We start from the raw sequence: 21,271 nt of genomic DNA on the forward strand, positions 1-21,271 counted from the left end.
CACCACCTAAAGAGACCGCTTTGATAACCTTTGCTCCACATCCAACATCCCATTAGTCTAGCCAGGCAAGACATTACGATGGTGTTGCAGCACAAGAGGTCAACCTCACTGACCTCAAGATGACACCAGTTCTATTGACCCAAGACATGTCGGGACACTTCGTCTACTCACCGCTGGAGAACAACCCTGGGATGTCCTGTATTTATTTAATCTGAGATCCAAAAATGGGATCTGTGATCCAAAAATGGTGAGCTCACATTGGTTAGATATGGAATCAAATCAACCACAGTGTGCGATGTTGGTGCAGAATTAAGATTCGAGGGCAGGGACGACCTACAATTCTCTGTATGTAATTTGACCTGCAGCTAAGCCTTACAGTAAGAAGATCTGTGAAAAGTGTAGGAGAAAATCTCTGGGCATCTAAGGTGTCAGGGTCTAACATCTAGTGTTGAAAGATTAACCAAAATCTAATTGACCAACGTCGGTTCAATTATTAGAATTCTATTTAGTCGCTAGAGATAAATCAGATCAAGCGCAAATTGCGTGGTATAGTAGGGAGATGTAGTTTCCAACAGGCCAATATTCAACAGTGCAGAAAACGTGGTAATGAACTACAATTACCATAATCCATTGTATGCCTACTTATCTGGTCTGTGTGGTGTGATCGAGAGGAAGAAACTATCAAAATAGTGATTTTGTCAGAGAGCAGCAGCTCTATAGAGATGAGATGACTTGGAATTAAATAAAGTCGTCAAATAGGCCTAAAACAACTAATATACACAGCAACTGAAATATTTTATTAAAGTAATGTGAATAAATTATGGTTCATAAGTGATACACAGTAATGGGCAGCCACTACCGTCATTGGACTTGTATTAATTGTTTTATTCTCTGCTGTTACAGCATTTAATGTAAAAAAAAATCTAAATCATGAACAATTATTATTTTTCAATTCCTTGACAGAATAATTATTCTTCACAATGACTGTGTGCATTTTCGGCAGTTCTTACTTTCGCAACTAGATAGCGATTGGCTGATTTCTAGGGGTCTTTTGTTTGCCAGTTAGCTAGCAGTTCTCAGCTATTAGCAGCCAAAGGCTTGCAGTTTCTCTTACTGGCGGTAACAACTGATTGCTATCCTTTTTTTAGTCATTACAGAATTATTTAATGTAATAAATCAAACATTAAGCCTTGTTAACAATTCATAGTAATTCATGGTAACATTGTAAACAATTAATTTAGACCCGGGGTATATTTGAAACAGGCTTTTATTTGCTGAAATGTGTGCCTCTGCCCAGTTATTAAAAGGGACAGGCGGCTATTTGAGACGGTTTCATTTAAGTTTTATGGTACTCTGGCCTGCTTTCACAATGATATTAAGATGACCGTATGAAAAACAGAGGCTATTTTGCTTGTACCATTAGGTTGCGATAGACTCATTTTTCTTTCATACAGCAACAAATGTTCAGCTAATGTTATGCAACCACTGCTTGACATGTCTTAACCTTGTTTAACTTTCACTAGGGTTTTCCTCATTCTTTGGTTTGGGACTGTGAAGTTCACCATTTTCCCAATCGAAGGTATGAATGATAATTCAGGAATATAAAAGACCAAGGACTTAACACCAACACATTTTAGGGGAGATCCATCGCCTGGTCAGAAAAATGGCTAGCTGACGTCTGACATTTTTAAACACTATGGCAGGCGGGAGATCGAATTCGCGTTTTGTAACATTGTTACCGAGGTCGGAGTGGCAAGGTTCATACAAATCTGTTGCAAACTAAATGCTAGCTAAAAGCAAGAATAAATCATGTGTTTTAATCAAAACATACACTCTTAGATTAAAAAAAGGGGTTCTAATGTAGAACCTTATGGGCTATTCAAATTTTAACTGCCATTCTGATTCAAAAACCAACTGCCATTCCAGCATGACGGTGGTTAAACTTGCAAATAGCCTACCAATAAGCATGTTATTTTTCCATTTTCCAATTTTATTATTTCATTCAAATATGACACCAGTCATATGATAAACTAGCTATGCTAGATAGATAAAGTTGTATTAGAATTTGAGCACCATTTGTTATCTAGCTAGCTAGACAAGAAATTAGCCTAGTTTAATTAGACACTTTACAAGCTAGTTAGCTCAGTTATTAGTAACTCTTACAAAAAAACATTACTTTTTATTATTGAATATGCCAAATAGAGCTACAGACCCAGCCTGACATTAGCTATTAGATAATTGTTACTTTTATTTCAGTATTTCACTGTAGTCAGATGAGGGGACTATGTTTCATGAAGCCATTCGAAGACTGTTGCTGACCTCTAAAGAATGCAAGTGATGGGCAGTGGGCTGACAGAGGAGGTATGCATCTAAATTATTCCTCATTATTTATAAGTCTTGGTGATTCAATAGCCTAGTTAATCATTACATGACTTTTAACACACTATCTGTTTTACTCAGTCTGGCAGTAACCCAACTATCAGAGGATCTCTTTCGGCTGCTGCTGACAACTCTATGTACGTTGTTCTTCTACAATTTTGTCTTCATTTTGGCAGATCAACTCATGCTTATTTCTGAAGATTAAACTCGGGTTTTTGGTCCTTATTTTCAGGAACCAGCCTAGAAAACAACCCTTACTGTACTGTTCCATACAGAAGTCAGCTAGAGTTGGTACCAATATTGACGTGGCCCATCATTCAAACAAACAGATGCCTCCTTGGCCACCAGTGCATATTTCCAAACTATCTTTGTATATAATGACAGTAAAATCTCAAAACTATGCTGGTATTCTTTTCTCCATTATTTATTGTATATTAAATTATATTGTTAGCTAAAAATATGACAATTTATTAGCATTAACCATAATTCATAAATGGCACCATACAGGGTTCTATATGGAACCAATTTTGTTTCAGTGAAAAAGAACCCTTGGAGTTCTGATCAAAGAACCCTATAAAAGGGTTCCATATTTGAAACAAGTGATAGAACCAAAAAGGGTTCCTAAGAGTGTGAGTCTAGATGCAGGACTGTGACTGAAATTCTGTAGATTGAAAGAGTTGACAGCAGTGAAGTCTTTTCTTTACAATGCCTGTCAATTAATTCGGTCCATTACCACTGTCGTTGCTCCTGTTGGCTTTTCTGGTTCAAGGATGTTGGTAGATCAAATTACACGGGGAGAAGAGAAGAAATGGTGCAGATAATCCACACTTCCTTTTTCCAAGACGATGATCAGAAAGGGGTTGCTATTCCGAAGGGTTTCAAGGGATGATAATTATGGGGCAATAAATGCTATTTCTACCCTGTTTCCATAGAAACACCTTATTTACACCTTTTTCTTTTGTATTTCCTGGGACCAGACCTCATGTACAAAAAGGGGGAAGTTGAAAATCTGTCAGAAAAAAAGATGGTCTTCAAAATTACTGTCGCTGTACAAAATTCTTGTTTGTGTTTTTTTCTTCCTTTTTTGTCTTCTTTTATTAGATATCTCAGAAGTAGCACCCACTTGTACAAATGCACTTCTTAAATGGTTATTTTTAAAGCTGGAAATGACTCATTTTCCATTCTGAATAAAAATATGTAGATTTTCATAGAATATGCCTGCTGCAAGCATCATCATTAACTTCATTACCTTTGTTATAGTAATATTGTGTGATAATTAATTAATACTGTATATCATTTTTTTCCCCCAGAGTTTTATAAAGCTGATCATATTCCTTTTTATCATTTCTCTTCAAATTGTTTCTCTTTTTGAATATCTTCCATTTCAGTTCTATTTTACAGACAGCTCCACTCTGAGATCAGTTGTTAGACCTGAAGAGCTATGGTCTTTGGGGGCGAATGAGCAGAGGAGATGAAGAGGAGGGTCTGAAACTGTTGGGGGGGTGCTCAGTGGAACCGTTGGACTCCGTATCGTGGATCCTTGGTCTCCCGGATTTCAATCTGTGAAAAAAAAGAAAAGATAAAAAGGTAAGAGGACTCCAGAAGGTAAGGCAACACATGGGGGAAAGAGAAAATGGGAGAAGAACAAGGAAGTAGCATGGACGGATCTGGTCTGGAATAAGGGGAGTGACACAAAGGTTCACACAATGGGTTCAGGATCATTCATGCCCGATTTTATTCTTGAGTCAGGAATTCACTACCCACTGCCGCCCCACCGGCCACCCCCCTGCTTGTGTTGTGTGCTCAGTTATTAGTATTACTGTCCATCCCAGCGCCATGCTGAAACAAGCAATAACAAAAGGTGCTGGGGCGGACAGTAACACTAATAACCGAGCACACAACCAAAGCAGGGCGGTGGCCACGAGTAGCGGATTCTTGCTTTAACAGAAAACAAATTACTTGATTCCTCTAGTGGCTATTATCATAATTTTGTATAATCCTGTGAAATTATTTTCATTTTATCCAGCGGATATGGTATGTCATTGTGGATGAGAAAGGAGCAACACAAGGGGCATGAAACATGAGTCACTGTCAGTAACCGAGGTGTGGAATATGAAAGAAACAAAAAAAGCATACAAACGCAGTACTGTTTAAAGGTCACAGATGACATTTTCTCTGACATTTCAGACCAAATCCCTAAAAAAAACATTTCATTATGTTTTTGTATGGGACCATCTTGTATATAACTTTTCATTATGTTTGATATATATATTGAATGGGACTCAGCATTGCGACAGTGATAACCACAGTAACTGCGCTACAGCACATAACAAAACTTGGATGTGCCTCAGAACGTACAGCTGCTCTCCTTGTTAATATGTTATTATTGTCTTTTTGCCTGGTTTTAAAAATAGTGTTTGCATAAACACAATGTGCATGTGCTTGACTTGTTTTGTCCTTGACGCTTTGCAAAATACACAGAAATCCAGCTGACGTTTTCAAGCACAATGGCCATTAACGTTCCGTACAAAACGGCTACGTTGCCTAACGAGGACTTTCAAAGTAACGAGTCAAACCACATAGCGTGTCACATCCTGCTCTATCCCCACATCATTAGTCCGCTTGGACCTGAGACTACATTAACTTCCTGTTTGCGACTCAGCGTGCCTGGCGAGGATAATAATAGCTGTAGCACTTTGCCAGGATGACTCATCCTCCACGCAAGCCAATTTAATGAAAATCAGATTACGCCAAAAATGAATCAATCAGGGGCGGGGGCTGTGGATGAATAGGTGGATGGAGTAAAAAAGGGATTACAGTGTTGTTAATCTGTTTAAGAGCCCAGCTCTACCTCCGCCACCCAAGCAGGTGTCACATTTGGCTGGGGGCCAGGACGGCCTCGGCGCAGACTGAATTAAGTCATCACATTCCTCCCCCACTTTGGAAACATACCAGGGAGTGCTAAGGCTCCACCTGGAACACTACATTACACCTCACCCCCAACTCCAGCTGCCCCTCTCTCTACACATAGGTTGGTCTGCTTGCCCGGAGCATCAGTTCTTCCCCCCAATTTATGGGGAGATCTCTAAGTGCCTTCCAAAGACAGGCTTTGTGAGCTCATTAATTACAATAGTTTGGGACATGTCGGCCATTTTGTTTTGAGTTGGTGTCTGACCTGTGCTCTATGAAAAACTATATTGATGAATTATTGTATGATCAAAAATGCTGATTCACTGAGAAAAGTATCAACTTGTCTGTAGCAGGTTAGAGAAAATATCTAGAGAACAATGTCAAGATGTCTGATGTGGTCATGAAAAAAATGGCATCACCTGTCAATCAAGAAGAGAATATGAACATAGTGATATCTAGATGTCTATTTTGCTGACTTATTTTTGACAAGCTAATTGATGCCTTTAATATGGGAGCATCACGCACAGGAAATATGAGGAGAGGTTGAGGGAAGGAGTGCACAAATCACCAGTACTACTTATTACAAACAGAAGCAGTCACATCAAGACATCCAAAACAGCTACAAACAGGTTCCATGTGAATGCTAGGGTAAGTCACATGCACATTGGTTGATTGACAAGGTCATATTCCTCCGTGATTGAGTGGGAGAAGCTGATTGTTCTTACTCCGTCCATCCTGAGGGTGGAGCCAAGGTGGAGATGCTGGAGGGGAGGAACGTAGCGTTATCCCTGTGCATCGTCATGACAACAATAGGTACTGCTATTGTCTACCACACCCAATTACTTATGTCCCATCATTAGCATTTATAGCACTAAATAAACAAAGAAAATGTACATATTTTTTTGTAAATTATTATAGCAAAGAGGTTCAGAATCTGATAAAAACGCAGAAACATAGCCAACCAGTGCCTAATTGACCGTATTTAGATTTTATTGGATTCATTGGGAAAACCTAGCCTACCTCTGTAGACTCGAAATTATTTTTTTTACTGCAGCCAGAGTGAAAATTAACCTAGAGGTGTGCTGTCCGGCATCCATATTGGGAAGTCATCAGTTCTCAGACAAAACTGATGACTTCTTAATATGGATACCGTACTTGTGACCAAAATTCTGGATATTGCATTAAAAATGACCTCAAAGACCTTGTCTTTGTAGAGCAGTGTCATCAGCTTACTACTATATATGTATATTAAATACCAGCCCTCCGGCTCTATCCATATTGTATGCTGACTCATTACTTTCGCCACCTGACGAGCACAGTTGTCTCCTATGTGCAAATAAAAAGGCCTCAGGGTTCAATTTGGACCATTTCTATTGATTGAAGCTATAAATCAGCGTTTTCAAGGTAGACACTCAATCTACTGTGGACAAGGAGTTCATTTCTGCACTCCTCTAATAGACGTCTCTACTTTGAGGTTATTATCTCTCCTTCCCTCCTCCTTAACCAAGAATGAGCCTTTTTCCAGAACAAGTGAACAGACACTAAAAATGCTGAAAACGGTTCTTAAAATAACCCTGACATTAAATATTCACATATTCAAGGTACGATTCCTTTTCATTGCGAGACATTTAAGACATAAGCAGAATTTTTTTCCCCCCAGCACATTAAAAGTTATTGCGCCGGCTTCTTTTCTGTGGAATAGAAAGAGGTGGACATGTTTCTCCCCTTAAGCGTCACTACTAGTACATTTAACAATTCATTTTTCATGGGCCACAGTGCTGGTGCTCACATCATATTTGTGTTTGTGAGAAAAATAAAAAATAAATATTTTTTTTAAAGACCGCTCCACTCGTAATTAGGCTAGCATTTTCCTCTGCTCCCTTTCTCTCCCCCTCTTTCTCTTTTTCTTCCCAGATCTGAATCAGAGTGGCTACACACTAGCCCCAGGTCCTGTAGCTTCTCCTACAGACAGAGGCTCAGTGATATGAGTTACTCGACTTGACGGCTCCTCTCCACTCGCGGTATGCCTCGCTCCTGTGGGAGTGCATTCTGCCCCAGGATATTCTAATACAACATGCTACCACCTTTGTTTCCACTAACCTCTCTTCCCTCCCCCCCTCTCTCCACTCCCTTGTCCCCTCCAGCGGGGATGAGAGAGGATTGAAATCACTGTGGAATATCACTTAGCGAGGCATGCGCATGTGTGAGATGTGACCATCTCACAGGAACGAGTGGAATGCTGAGGGGTAAGACAACCGACATAACACCATGTTGCGTTAGCAGAGGCAGTAACACAAACACCCAGGCTGAAGCAGGGGGGGGGGGGGTGGTTCTACTCAACTCGCAAACCCACCTGGACAGCAGAGGTCACTGTCAACACCAGAGGCTGATGGGAGAAACATTGTAATGGCTGGAATGGAACGATATCATACACGTCAAGCATATGGAAACCACGTTTGACTCCCTTCCATTCATTACGAGTCCTCCTATAGCTCCTCCCACTGGAACAAACTAGTGGTGCGCGGATCAGCTTTTTGTTCACTTGCACCCACCTGCAATTGCTAATAACCCATCCACAACCACTTTATATGTGAAGGGAAATCTGAGACAATGCGCTGTAGGATACAGTCAGACGGCAGAACAATTTTTTGTTGTTGCCTGATTTAGATATGTTTCTGCTTAGAATTTCCAACACTTTGGTCAGCTATTTTCAGGTCAACTTGTCTATAACTAGATACATACAGCTTCTCTTCTGACATTATACAGTTGAAGTCAGAAGTTTACATACACCTTAGCTAAATACATTTAAATTCAGTTTTTCACAATTCCTGACACTTAATCCTAATAAAAAGTCCCTGTCTTAGGTCAGTTTGGCTCACCACTTTATTTTAAGCATGTCAAATGACAGAATAACAGCAGAGAGAATGATTTATTACAGCTTATTTATTTATTTATTTAATCACATTCCCAGTGGGTCAGAAGTTTACATACACTCAATTAGTATTTGGTAGCATTGCCTTTAAATTGCTTAACTTAGGTCAAACGTTTCGAGTAGCCTTCCACAAGCTTCCCACAATAAGTTGGTTGAATCTTGGCCCATTTCCCCATGACAGAGCTGGTGTAACGGAGTCAGGTTTGTAGGCCTCCTTGCTCGCACATGCTTTTTTCATTTTTTCACATATTTTCTATAGGATTGAGGTAGGGGCTTTGTGATGGCCACTCCAATACCTTGACTTTGTTGTCCTTAAGCCATTTTGCCACAACTAAGGAAGTATGCTTAGGGTCATTGTCCATTGGAAGACCCATTTGCGACCAAGCTTTAACTTTAACTGATGTCTTGAGATGTTGCTTCAACACATCTATTTTGTGAAGTGCACCAGTCTACCCTGCAGCAAGGCACCCCCACAACATGATGCTGCCACCCCCGTGCTTCACGGTTGGGATGGTATTCGTCGGCTTGCAAGCCTCCTCCTTTTTCCTCCAACATAAAGATGGTCATTATGGCCAAACAGTTCTATTTTTGTTTCATCAGACCAGAGGGCATTTCTCCAAAAAGTACGATCTTTGTCCCATGTGCAGTTGCAAACCGTAGTCTGGCTTTTTTATGGCGGTTTTGGAGCAGTGGCTTCTTCCTTGCTGAGTGGTCTTTCAGGTTATGTCGATATAGGACTCGTTTTACTGTGGATATACATACTTTTGTACCCGTTTCCTCCAGCATCTTCACAAGGTCCTTTGCAGTTGTTCTGGGATTTTTCACACCAAAGTACATTAATCTCTTCCTGAGCGGTATGACGGCTGCGTGGTCCCATGGTGTTTATACTTGCATACTATTGTTTGTACAGATGAATGTGGTACCTTCAGGCGTTTGGAAATTGCTCCCAAGGATGACATTTTTTTTTTCTGAGGTCTTGGCTGATTTCTTTTGATTTTCCCATGATGTCAAGCAAAGAGGCACCGAGTTTGAAGGTGGCATAGAAATGCATCCATAGGTACACCTCCAATTGACTCAAATGATGTCAATTAGCCTATCAGAAGCTTCTAAAGCCATGACATACTTTTCGGGAATTTTCCAAGCTGTTTAAAGGCACAGTCAACTTAGTGTATGTAAACTTCTGACCCACTGGAATTGTGATACAGTGAATTAAGTGAAATAATCTGCCTGTAAACAATTGTTGGAAAAATTACTTGTGTCATGCACAAAGTAGATGTTCTAACCGACTTGCCAAAACTATAGTTTGTTAACAAGAAAAGTGTGAAGTGGTTGAAAAACAAGTTTTAATGACTCCAACCTAAGTGTATGTAAACTTCCAACTTCAACTGTATGTTGCCCTAGAAGACTATAAACCCTCACCAGAAAATGTCATAAATCTGACTGAATATTTCAATCTAGTTGACGTCAGTAAAGTTCTGTGATCTCTGCGTCTTTCACCAAGCAAAGACATTTTGGGCCGGGGAGAAAAAAAGATAAAAGTGCAAAATATTCAAATTACATCAGTTTGACCGGTTCTAAGGAAATGAAATGCACTGGAAACAACCTAACATGTTTCTGATAAGATTTCAGTTCGGCTTGGATGCATATCTTGTGGTTTAAATTCTATTGGATTTTATGATGCTGATTAAGATAACGAACGGTATCTACACTACCGTTCAAAAGTTTGGGGTCACTTAGAAATGTCCTTGTTTTTGAAAGAAAAGCACATTTTTTGTCCATTAAAATAACATAAAATTGATCAGAAATACAGTGTAGACATTGTTAATGTTGTGAATGACTATTGTAGCTGGAAATGGCAGATTTTTTAAATGGAATATCTAAAATAGGCGTAGAGAGGCCCATTATCAGCAACCATCACTCCTGTGTTCCAATGGCACGTTGTGTTAGCTAATCCAAGTTTATCATAAAAGGCTAACTGATCATTAGAAAACCCTTTTCCAATTATGTAAGCACAGCTGAAAACTTTTGTTCTGATTAAAGAAGCAATACAATTGGTCTCCTGTAGACTAGTTGAGTATCTGGAGTATCAGCATTTGTTGGTTCGATTACAGGCTCGAAAATTGCCCGAAACAAAGAACTTTCTTCTGAAACTCGTCAGTCTATTCTTGTCAGTCTATTAGTTTTCCGCACTAATGCTAGTTAGCCAACAATAATGAAAGAAAAACCTTAATGTAGCCTTATGATATAAATGCATGCATTTTTTTACACATTGTTTTCTATTTATCAAACCCACCCGCCCACCACCCACACAATATGACCCTAAACCTGGCCTTCCTGCAGATATAACCCAGAGAACTGTGGGTTATGAGTCAACCTGCTCCTCACTAGTACACATCACACACACGCCGGTGCACAAGCACACAACACAGATACCTTACAACAACACACAACAAGGCACACAAAAAAGCCATAATAACAGTTGAACTTACCCTGGACACTGCAAAATCTGTGAAGACAGAAGGAGAATTGTTTTGAGTCAACCTCCTTTAGTAGGACTGATGTGCAGTCAACCATTTCACCCTGTTCACATGTACAGTGCCTTCGGAAAGTATCCAATCAATTTATAATTATGTTACAGCCTTATTCTAAAATGGATTAAAAAAAAATAATCCTCTACAATCTACACACAATACCCCATAATGACAAAGCAAAAACATGTTTGTAGAAATACATTTTTTACATTAGTATTCAGACCATTTGCTATGAGACTTGAAATTGAGCTCAGATGCATCCTGGTTTCCATTGATCATCCTTGAGATGTTTCTGCAACTTAATTGGAGTCCACCTGTGGTAAATTCAACTGATTGGACATTTGGAAAGGCACCTGCCTATATAAGGCCCCACAGTTGACAGTGCATGTCAGAGCAAAAACCAAGCCATGAGGTTGAAGGAATTGTCTGTAGAGCTCTGAGACAGGATTGTGTTGAGGCACAGAACTGGGGAAGGTCCCCAAAAACACAGTGGCTTCCATCATTCTTAAATAGAAGTTTGGAACCACCAAGACTCTTCCTAGAGCTGGCCACCCGGCCAAACTGAGCGATCGGGGGAAAAGGGCCTTGATCTGGGAGGTGACCAAGAACCAGGTTGGTCCCTCTGACAGAGCTCTAGAGTTCATCTGTGGGGATGGGAGAACCTTCCAGAAGGACAACCATCTCTGCAGCTCTCCACCAATCAGGCCTTTATGGTAGAGTGGCCAGACAGACACTTGGAGTTTGCCAAAAGGCACTTAAAGACTCTCAGACAATGAGAAACAAGATTCTATGGTCTGATGAAACCAAAATTGAACTCTTTGGGTTGAATACCAATTGTCATGTCTGGAGGAAACCTGGCACCATCCTTACGGAGAAGCATGGTGGTGGCAGAATCATGTTGCTACACGCTTCAGCACTCACTGGTCCCGTTCTGTGAGCTTGTGTGGCCTACCACTTCGTGGCTGAACCGTTGTTACTCCTAGACGTTTCCACTTCACAACAGCACTTACAGTTGACCGGGACAGCTCTAGCAAGGCAGGAATTTGACAAACTGACTTGTTGGAAAGGTAGCATCCTATGACAGTGCCACGTTGAAAGTCACTGGGCTCTTCAGTAAAGCCATTCTACTGCTAATGTTTGTCTATGGAGATTGTATGGCTGTGTGCTCAATTTTATACATCTGTCAGCAATGGGTGTGGCTGAAAAAGTATGTGGACATCACTTAAAATTAGTGCATTCGGCCATTTCAGCCAAACACTGACAGGTGTACAAAATCAAGCAAAAAAACTATGGAACTACCCAGACTCATAGAGCTGGCATAGAGCTGGCCATCTGGCCAAACTGAGCAACAGGGCAAGAAGGACCTACAGAGTTCCTTGGCTGAGATGGGAGAACCTGCCAGAAGGACAGCAGTCTCTACAGCACTTCACCAATCTGGGTTTTGTGGGAGAATGGCCAGACAGAAGCCACTCCTAAGAAAAAGGCACATGACAGCACACCTGAAGTTTGCAAAAAGGCACTTGATAGACTGAGATCATAAGGCAAAAGATTCTGTGGTCTGACGGAGACAAAATGTAACTCTTTGGCCTGAATGCAAAGCACCCTGTCTGGAGAAAACCAGGCACATCTCATCACTTCCACCTGACAGATCCACGGACGAAGCAATCGCACTGCACACTGCCCTCACCCACCTGGACAAAAGGAATGCATATGTGAGGATTCCGTTCATTGACTACAGCACGGTCTTCAATAACATATTGCCCACTAAGCTCACCACAAAGTTCCCGGTCCTAGGACTGAACTCCTCCCTATGCAACTGGGTCCTGGACTTCCTGACAGGCCATCCACATGTGGTGAAGGTAGCCAACATTACCTCCTCCACACTGATCCACAACCAGTGGAGGCTGCGGAGGGGAGAACTTCTCATAATAATGGCCATAAAGGAGCTAATAGAATGGCATCAAACACCTGGAAACCATGTATTTTTCATACCATTCCACTGATTCCCCTCCAGTCATAACCACGAGCCCATTCTCTCCAATTAAGGTGCCAGCAACCTCCTTTGTCCTCAACATGGGCGCCCCAAAAGGGTGTGTCCTCAGTCCACTCCTGTTCTTCCTGTATGCCCATGACTGCATGGCCTCGCACAGTTCCAACTCCATCATCAAGTTCGCTGAAGACACGACAGTAGTAGGCCTGATTACCAATAACAATGAGACGGCCTACAGAGAGGAGGTAAGCACTCTGACGGCGTGATGCCAGGTAAACAACCTCTCCCTCAACGTCAGCAAAACAATGGAGCCGATTGTGGGCTTCAGGAGAAACCATGCTTGGCATGCCCCCATCATCAATGGGGAGACAGTAAAAACTTTCAAGTTCCTCGGAAATGGTCAAACTACACGGACACCGTGTTGAAGAAGAACGCTAAAGAAATGTGTCCTGTCTCCGAGGGTCCTCACAGTGTTCTACAGGAACACCATCGAGAGCATACTGTCGGGCTAAATCACAGCCTGGTATGGCAACTCCGCCGCCGCTGACCGCAAGGATCTACAGAGGGTGGTATGCTCAGGCAAACGTACCATTGGGTGCACACTGCCTGCCTTTCAGAACACCTACAACACCGGGTGTCGCAGGAAGGCCAAGAAGATCATCAAGGACCTCAGCCACCCGAGCCATGGCTTGTTCTCCCCGTTTCCACTCATGCGCAGGCAGTTTCGGAACTTCATGGCAAAAACTGTCAGACTAGCTAACAGCTTCTACCCCCAGACCATCAGGCTGATGAATAACCACCACTAGAAAGGAACCTGCTACCCCTTTACCCTTCCTGCTCCCCAGACTTCCAAACTTTTACTACTGAACTTATTTAGGCTTGCATGCTTTTTGACTCAAGACATTTTAGGGTTTCATTTTTTATTAATTTGTAATTTCCACTTTAACATAGGGTATTGTGTGTAGGCCAGTGACAAAAAAAATAACTTGATTTTAAATGCAGACTAACAACAAAATGTGGAAAAAGTCAAGGGGTGTGAATACGTTCTTAAAAAGGCACTGTAAGTCAAGGAGTATGAATACTTTGTGAAGGCACTCAGTTGCAGTAGATTAGGTACACCACCCTGTTCATGAAAATGGATTGCTCCTACAGACAGTGAGTCAAGTGGCCGTGGCTTGCTATATAAAGGCGGCAGATGGGCATTGAGGCATTCAGTTACTGTCCGAATCAACATTAGACTGGGCAAAGCGAGTGACCTAAACGACTTTGAGCGTGTTATGATTCAGTGCCAGGCACGCTGGAGTCAGTATCTCAGAAGCATCTGCCCTCGTGGGCTTTTCACGCAGGCAGTTTCTATGGTTTACCGAGAATTGTGCGACAAACAAAAAACCTTCAGTCAGCGGCAGCCCTGTGGGCGAAAACAGCTCGTTGATGAGAGAGGTCGAAGGAGAATGGCAATTATCGTGTAAACCAAAAGGTGGGCCACAAACAGACAAATAATGACGCAGTACAACAGTGGTGTACAGAACGACATCACGGAACGCACAACCAGTCAATCCTTGTCACAGATGGGCTATTGCAGCTCCTATCAGCTAAAAATAAGAAGAATCAGCTCCTGAGGGCACACAGTCACCAACACGGGACAATTGAGGAGTGGAAAAACATTGCCTGGTCATGCTGAGTCAGGATTTGGACCCATCCTGCCTGGTGGCGGTGGTGTACCACCGTCCACTCTGCAGCAACTGCATGATACCATCATGTCAGCATGAACCAACATCCCTATAGAATGTTTCCGACTTGTAGAATACGTTCCCCAAATAATTCAGGCTGTTCTGGAGGCAAGGGGGTGCCCGACCCTGTACTAGATGGGTGTACCTAATAAACTGAGTATATATATTTTTTTGTCTTTCGAAATTGATCCTCTGAACAAAAAAAGGGGACCCCGGGCAGCCAGTTGCCCATCCCTGGACTATATATTAATTTATTTACCTGAAATTAAAAACACAATGTACATTAAATAAATATTTTCAATTGCGGGATGATAATAATAATAATAATCATAGTCCACCCCTGCATTGCATTTATTAACATTTATGTTTAATATTATACAGAGCTAATACATGTTTGGTAGTCTGTATGTAGTCATTTACTAACTCACATCTTAATTTTATGTAGGCTACAGTCACAACATCACTGTTGTCTTTATACAGTTCTACTATTGCACGCGCCCAGTGTCAAATAGAGACTAGTTCAATGTGATAATATCGAAGGGTGAAAAAAAATCCCATGATATAAATGTATTAAGTATAGTGTATTTTCCTCCTATAGCAGGTAAACCAGCTGTTTATCCCCAAGGGTTGTTGAATAAGACTATTCCTCTTCGCTGCCTCAAATAAGATTTGTAGCTCCGTCGGAATTCTATCCAAATTCTGGCCTCCTGCGGTGAGAACCAGTGGGAGGTCTGGAGCGGGAAGCAGGGGAGGGAGACCCTCTGAAAAATGTGGCTGGAAATTATCCCTCGGAATCCATCGGAGACGAGCACGGCTCCCAACACACAAATATGCCCACATCTGCCCTTCAATGCTCCATCGTATCTTATTCAAACAAAAAAAGTGGCCTAAAACAAATCTGATTTAGGTTTATATTTCATGTATAAATTGTTTTTATAATTGCATTCAGGGCGGGATATTTTTTATGACAGAGAAGCAGTCTTATCTCAATGAAACGAACCATGACACTGTGACTGAAGTTATTATATCTGATGAAGAATAAATAAATACAGATGGGGGAAACAGCAGAGTGGATTAAGGCAAAAACAAATAACGCCAGAGGAGTTCTGGCACAGTGCCACCAGGTTGTTGTTGTTGTTGATGCAACACCGATCCTCAGGCAACTACAGATGCTTTAACATCCCCCTCCACACACACACACACCCCAGAATCTAATCTAGTGCTATCCCAGAGCCCACCCAACCCTCCATCCCCCGTCTGGCCCCCCACCCCCTCCGACCTCATTTACCCCCTTAAACATGATGAAACAAAATGAACATCCAGATGAGGGATGGTGGAGTGAGAGGGGGGGGGGGGGGGGGAGAAAGACAAATCGATAGGGGGAGAATGGAGGAGGAATGATTGGAGGAATATTAGAAAATGTATGTGAGAGAGGGAGAGGAAGGAGGGAAAGCAGGCACAGCTGCAGAGTGCCGGGTCGCTAGGGAGAGAGAGCAACCTCAGCCTTATCCTGCTTGAATCTGACACGTAACCATGGAAACTTCCTCAATAGAATCAGAGTGCTATGAAGGAATTGGGGGGGGGGTAAAGCTGCGCTCTCCGTCTTTTCCTGGCTCTGATCATGCTGCAACACCCCTCATCACGACGCTAACTATATTTATGGTAAATCGTACAAATATACAGACGCACCGAATCTAGATAGCGCAGCGTTGTCTCGTTATGCAACCCTTAGACACACATAGAAATATTTCATACACTGAAATGTTATAAAGGGAACAGTGGGTAGATGATTGAAAACCTGGATGATGTAATGCACACGACTGAAATGCAAGATAAATATTTATGAACATGTGTCCCCTAAAGCTTAAATCCCCATCACCATTTTCAAGTCAAACAAGCAGGGGAACCAGCCCTGATTGTGCAAACTACAAGAAAAACACATCCTGACCTGGTTAAGTATGGTGTAGAGTTCCCCTTGCGGTGTTCAAGTAGGTTACTTTCTAAATGTAATCTGTTACTAGTTACCTGTCCAAAAGTGTCATCAGTAACATTACATTATTGAGTTTGGGTAATCCAAAAGTTATCTGATTACATTAGATTACTTTCCCCTTTAAAAGGCAAAAAATTTACAAAAATGTTTGTTACCGATTGAACAACATCTGATCTGATCATCTAAGTCACAACAATAAACAAACAGTGCTTAAACTAATAACACAAATTATTGAATTTTTCTTGTCTCTATTGAATACATAATTTAAAACATTCACAGTGTAGGTTGGAAAAAGTATGTGAACCCCTAGGCTAATGACTTCTCCAAAAGCTAATTGGACTCAGGAGTCAGATAACCTGGAGTCCAGTCAATGAGATGAGATTGGAGATGTTGGTTAGAGCTGCCTTGCCCTATAAAAAAAACTCACAGAATTTGAGTTTGCCTGATGTGAACCATGCCTTGAACAAAAGATATCTCAGAAGACAAATAAGATTAAGAATTGTTGACTTGTATAAAGCTGGAAAGGGTTACAAAAGTACCTCTAAAAGCCTTGATGTTCATCAGTCCACGGTAAGACAAATTGTCTATAAATGGAGAAAGTTCAGCACTGTTGCTACTCTCCCTAGGAGTGGCCGTCCTGCAAAGATGACTGCAAGAGCACAGCGCAAGAATGCTCAATGAGGTTAAGAAGAATCCTAGTGTCAACTAAAGACTTACAGAAATCTCTGGAACATGCTAACATCTCTGTTGACGAGACTACGATACGCAAAACCCTAAACAAGAATGCTGTTCATGGGAGGACACCACGGAAGAAGCCACTGCTGTCCAAAGAAAACATTGCTGCACGTCTGAAGTTTGCAAAAGGTCACCTGCATGTCCCAGGCAAAATAGCCAGGCAAAATATTCTGTGGATGGATAAAACTACAGTTGAGTTGTTTGGAAGGAACACACAACACAATGTGTGGAGGAAAAAAAAAAAAGGCACAGCACACCAACATCAAAACCTCATCCCAACTGTAAAGTATGGTGGAGGGAGCATCATGGTTTGGGACTGCTTTGCTGCCTTAGGGCCTGGACAGCTTGCCATCTTCAACAGAAAAATGAATTCCCTAGTTTATCAAGACATTTTGCAGGAGAATGTTAGGCTATGTGTCCGCCAATTGAAGCTCAACAGAAGTTAGGTGACGCAACAGGACCTCAACCCAAAACACAGAAGTAAATCAACAATAGAATGGCTTCAAGAGAAGAAAATACGCCTTCTGGAGTGGCCCAGTCAGAGTCCTGACCTCAACCCGATTGAGATGCTGCGGCATGACCTCAAGAGAGCAGTTCACACCAGATATCCCAAGAATATTGCTGAACTGAAACAGTTTTGTAAAGAGGAATGGTCCAAAATTCGTCCTGACGTTGTGCAGGTCTGATCCGCAACTACAGAAAACGTTTGGTTGAGGTTATTGCAGCCAGAGGGTGAACCAGTTATTAAATCCAAGGGTTCACATACTTTTCCCACCCTGCACTGTGAATGTTTACATGGTGTGTTCAATAGACATGAAAACGTATAATTGTTTGTGTGTTATTAGTTTAAGCAGACTGTTTGTCTATTGTTGTGACCTTGATGAAGATCAGATTCAATTTATGCAGAAATCCAGGTATTTCCAAAGGGTTCACACTTTCTTGCCACTGGATATAATGTTTTATCATAATGAATTAGATTGAACAATAAAAAGCCCCACTTTTATTCCATCGGCTGGGATCCGCACTATGCAGCTGATGCAAGAGCGCATTTTTCACCGGCTGTCCACTGGTTGCAAAAACAATGGTTGATAGGCAGCTTAGATTTCTTGGGTTCAAATACATTTAGATTTGTGTACAGCCATCCACAACAATCGCAATCCATACGGCGCAACTAGCTAAATGAGAGAGCAGCAGTGTGATTCACATCAATGCACTGTATATATCAATAATAAGTGATATCAGTATCGCACGTAGACTACACCACAGCATTGTAAGACACAGCTTTGACTGTAGCCTACAAAAGCCTACTCCTGCTCTTTTCCCGTGATCCATCAAATACATTTGGTGCGTCATCAGTCTCTGACTTGTGGTCAGACTCGCTCAGGTGGAACAAACTTAAACTTGCGCCTTTTTTCAAAGCTGATTTGAATGATATTGAGAAAACAGAGAAGTGTCAAATATTTTTCTCGCAAACATCCTTTCTGAATTGAAAAGTAATCCTAATATATTTTTTCAAAAGTACCTGTAATCTGATTACAATATTTTAGCTGCTAATGTAAAGGATTAAAGTTCGTTTTTTGTAATTCATTACATGTAACCTGTAACCCCAACCCTGGCAGTGTTGCATTGGCTAACGGTTTTCATTTTTAAATAGCTATAGCTACACTACATGACCAAAAGTATGTGGATACCTGCTCGACAAACAATCTCATACCAAAATGTGAATTTGGGCAGGTAGCGTTCTCCTTGCATTCGACAAACCCAGATTTGTCTTTCGGACTGCCAGATGGTGAAGTGTGAATCATCACACCAGAGAGCGCTTTTCCACTGCTCCAGAGTCCAACTCCAGCTGACACCTGGCATTGTGCATGTTCATCTTAGGCTTGTGTGCAACTGCTCGACCATGGAAACCCATTTCATGAAGCTCAAGACAAACAGTTCTTGTCCTGACGTTGCTTCCAGAGGGAGTTTAGAACTTGGTAGTGAGTGCTGTACGGCCATTCTACTGCCAATGTTTGTCTATGGAGATCGCATGGCTGTGTGCTCGATTTTATACACCTGTCAGCAACGGGTGTGGCTGAAATAGCCAAATCCACTAATTTGAAGGGGTGTCCAGATGCTTTTGTATATATAGTGTAGCTAGTTGTGAGTTGAGCTAGCTATGTGGAGACTTGTTAGTGCCAAATTTCAAACTCAAAACCACTACATTGAAACTTGATACTCACTAAAATAATACAAAAGGACAGGGCTGGTTTTGAAATGTCATCACTTTAAAACATAGCTTCATAGCATTTTGTAAACCCAGTGTATTGCCTGATATGACAACAATTAACATTAGCCACTGGTGTCTCAATAACCTAGCCCATCTGGTAAATGGGCAATGCTTTATTTTACAGTACTGCTGGTAAGATGTGGGGGGAAAAAAAACATTTGGCGCATAATAAAACAAAGATTAGCATTAGCCTAGCAGTCAGCATAGTGTCATTAGCATCTCACCTTTTTGTTCTGCTTTAAGCTGCTCCTCCAGCTGGAAGTCGTTCTGCCGGTTGCCCAGCACGAAGGCCAGGAAGGAGAGGATGAGGGCGTCCATGATGCCAACGATAGCCAGCATGTAGGCCCAGCGCACCGAGCAGTTCCCCAGTGTGTACTTCCCTGTCTCCTCGCCACACATGTCGCGCACCACTTCCGAGTCCCAGCCATCCGGAAAGATCATACAGCCCAGGATCAAACACACAGCTATGGGAGAGAGAGCAGGGGGGGGGAGAGAGGTGAGGCCTAGCTATAAGAGGTGCGTGTCGACTACCACACAACAGAGTCATCTATAAATCAGGTTGAAAGACCACACTTCCACTGTATGGTTTAGCGTGCTCGCTTGAGACAGGATGAAGTGTATAGTTTCAGGGGGGAGGGTTAAGGAGATAGTTAGTACGAATTGTACCGTTTGGGGTGGGGTTGTATGGGAAGTGTCATGGGGTAGGGCTGAAGAGGTAGATTGGGGGGGGTGAACAAATGGGAACGGTGCTGTGTTGGTAGGGGTAGGATAGGTGAGATTTAGGCAAGGAAAACAGGTTTTTGGAGTAAGAAAAGGGAACAAAAGAAGGAGACGTGGAGAGAAAAAAAGTATATAATTGCTCAATTTCACACTGCATCAAGTCAACCCTCATTGCCATTGGAATTGCTTCGCAAGCATCCCTCTCTGTCTTGCTCTTGCACTCGACCAAGGCTGAGCCAAAGAAAGAGGGAGATGGGGAGAGAGAAAATACTAATAAAGATAGCAGAAAGAGGAACAGAACGTTATTGTGCTGACAATCGTATTCATCTTCAGCAAAGGGTCAGTGGAGAACACTGACACTGCACTGCAGCTGAGCCCAGTGAAAAGACCCCGGCTAAAGAGGTGCGAGCGTTTGTCAACTACCACACCACACAGTCATCTATAATGAGGTTGAAAGACCACACTGCCATTGCACTGCCACTGTAAGTTCGAGCGTACTCCGCTCAAGGCAGGGTCAATTTATATATGGATTCCTGCGGCCAAAGGGATCAACTTGAAGCAGAGATACACTGCTGCACTTGCACTGTTTGTGGAAGGCATCATTCGTACTGTATCAGTGTCTTCTTCCAATGTAGCTTGCGAACTCTGACTAACACTGTACATATTACTTGCAATGATACAAGCGAAGACAGAAGTTGCGTAATATCGTACGCCGCCATATAACATACAATCTGATGTAGTGTGTTACATTACAGTGTGTTACATTACTGAAAAAAGGTCAAATAAAATACAATATTCTCTCTGCCCTATGTATCTCGATTGCACTAGGAACAGGCCTAAACTATGGCTTTTACTTACAGATAAAGATAATGTGTTTATCGGCTTCAGAACCAATATAAAAAAACAAGTGTCTCCAGACAGTAGTGTTGTTCATCTGCAGTATACAACAGGAGGAAAAGGAAAGTAAACGGATCACTTCGTTTCTATCTACTTTTTTAAAGAGGAGCAGGGGAGACAGGTTGTTTCCTGTCAGCGGCAAAGACCAATGAGCGCCGATCTACGCTGTGAAGGTAGAAGATGCT

General features: G+C 41.9%; 1 protein-coding gene across 1 annotated transcript in view; it reads right to left on the reverse strand.

Annotated features, from left to right (window-relative positions):
* Nucleotides 1-2,675: 2,675 nt before the first annotated feature.
* The window catches only part of LOC139369717 (LHFPL tetraspan subfamily member 4a), a 65,857-nt gene continuing 47,261 nt past the window's right edge, over nucleotides 2,676-21,271 (reverse strand). Inside the window, exons 2-4 of the mRNA XM_071108976.1 lie at nucleotides 19,694-19,933; nucleotides 10,711-10,727; nucleotides 2,676-3,939 (exon numbers count right to left, since the gene is read on the reverse strand). Coding sequence (XP_070965077.1) covers nucleotides 3,886-3,939; nucleotides 10,711-10,727; nucleotides 19,694-19,933 — 311 coding nt within the window. The 3' untranslated portion in view covers nucleotides 2,676-3,885. The remainder of the gene's footprint in view (nucleotides 3,940-10,710; nucleotides 10,728-19,693; nucleotides 19,934-21,271) is intronic.

The sequence above is a fragment of the Oncorhynchus clarkii genome, chromosome 17 (assembly GCF_045791955.1).
Source record: "Oncorhynchus clarkii lewisi isolate Uvic-CL-2024 chromosome 17, UVic_Ocla_1.0, whole genome shotgun sequence".
NCBI lineage: Eukaryota > Metazoa > Chordata > Actinopteri > Salmoniformes > Salmonidae > Oncorhynchus > Oncorhynchus clarkii.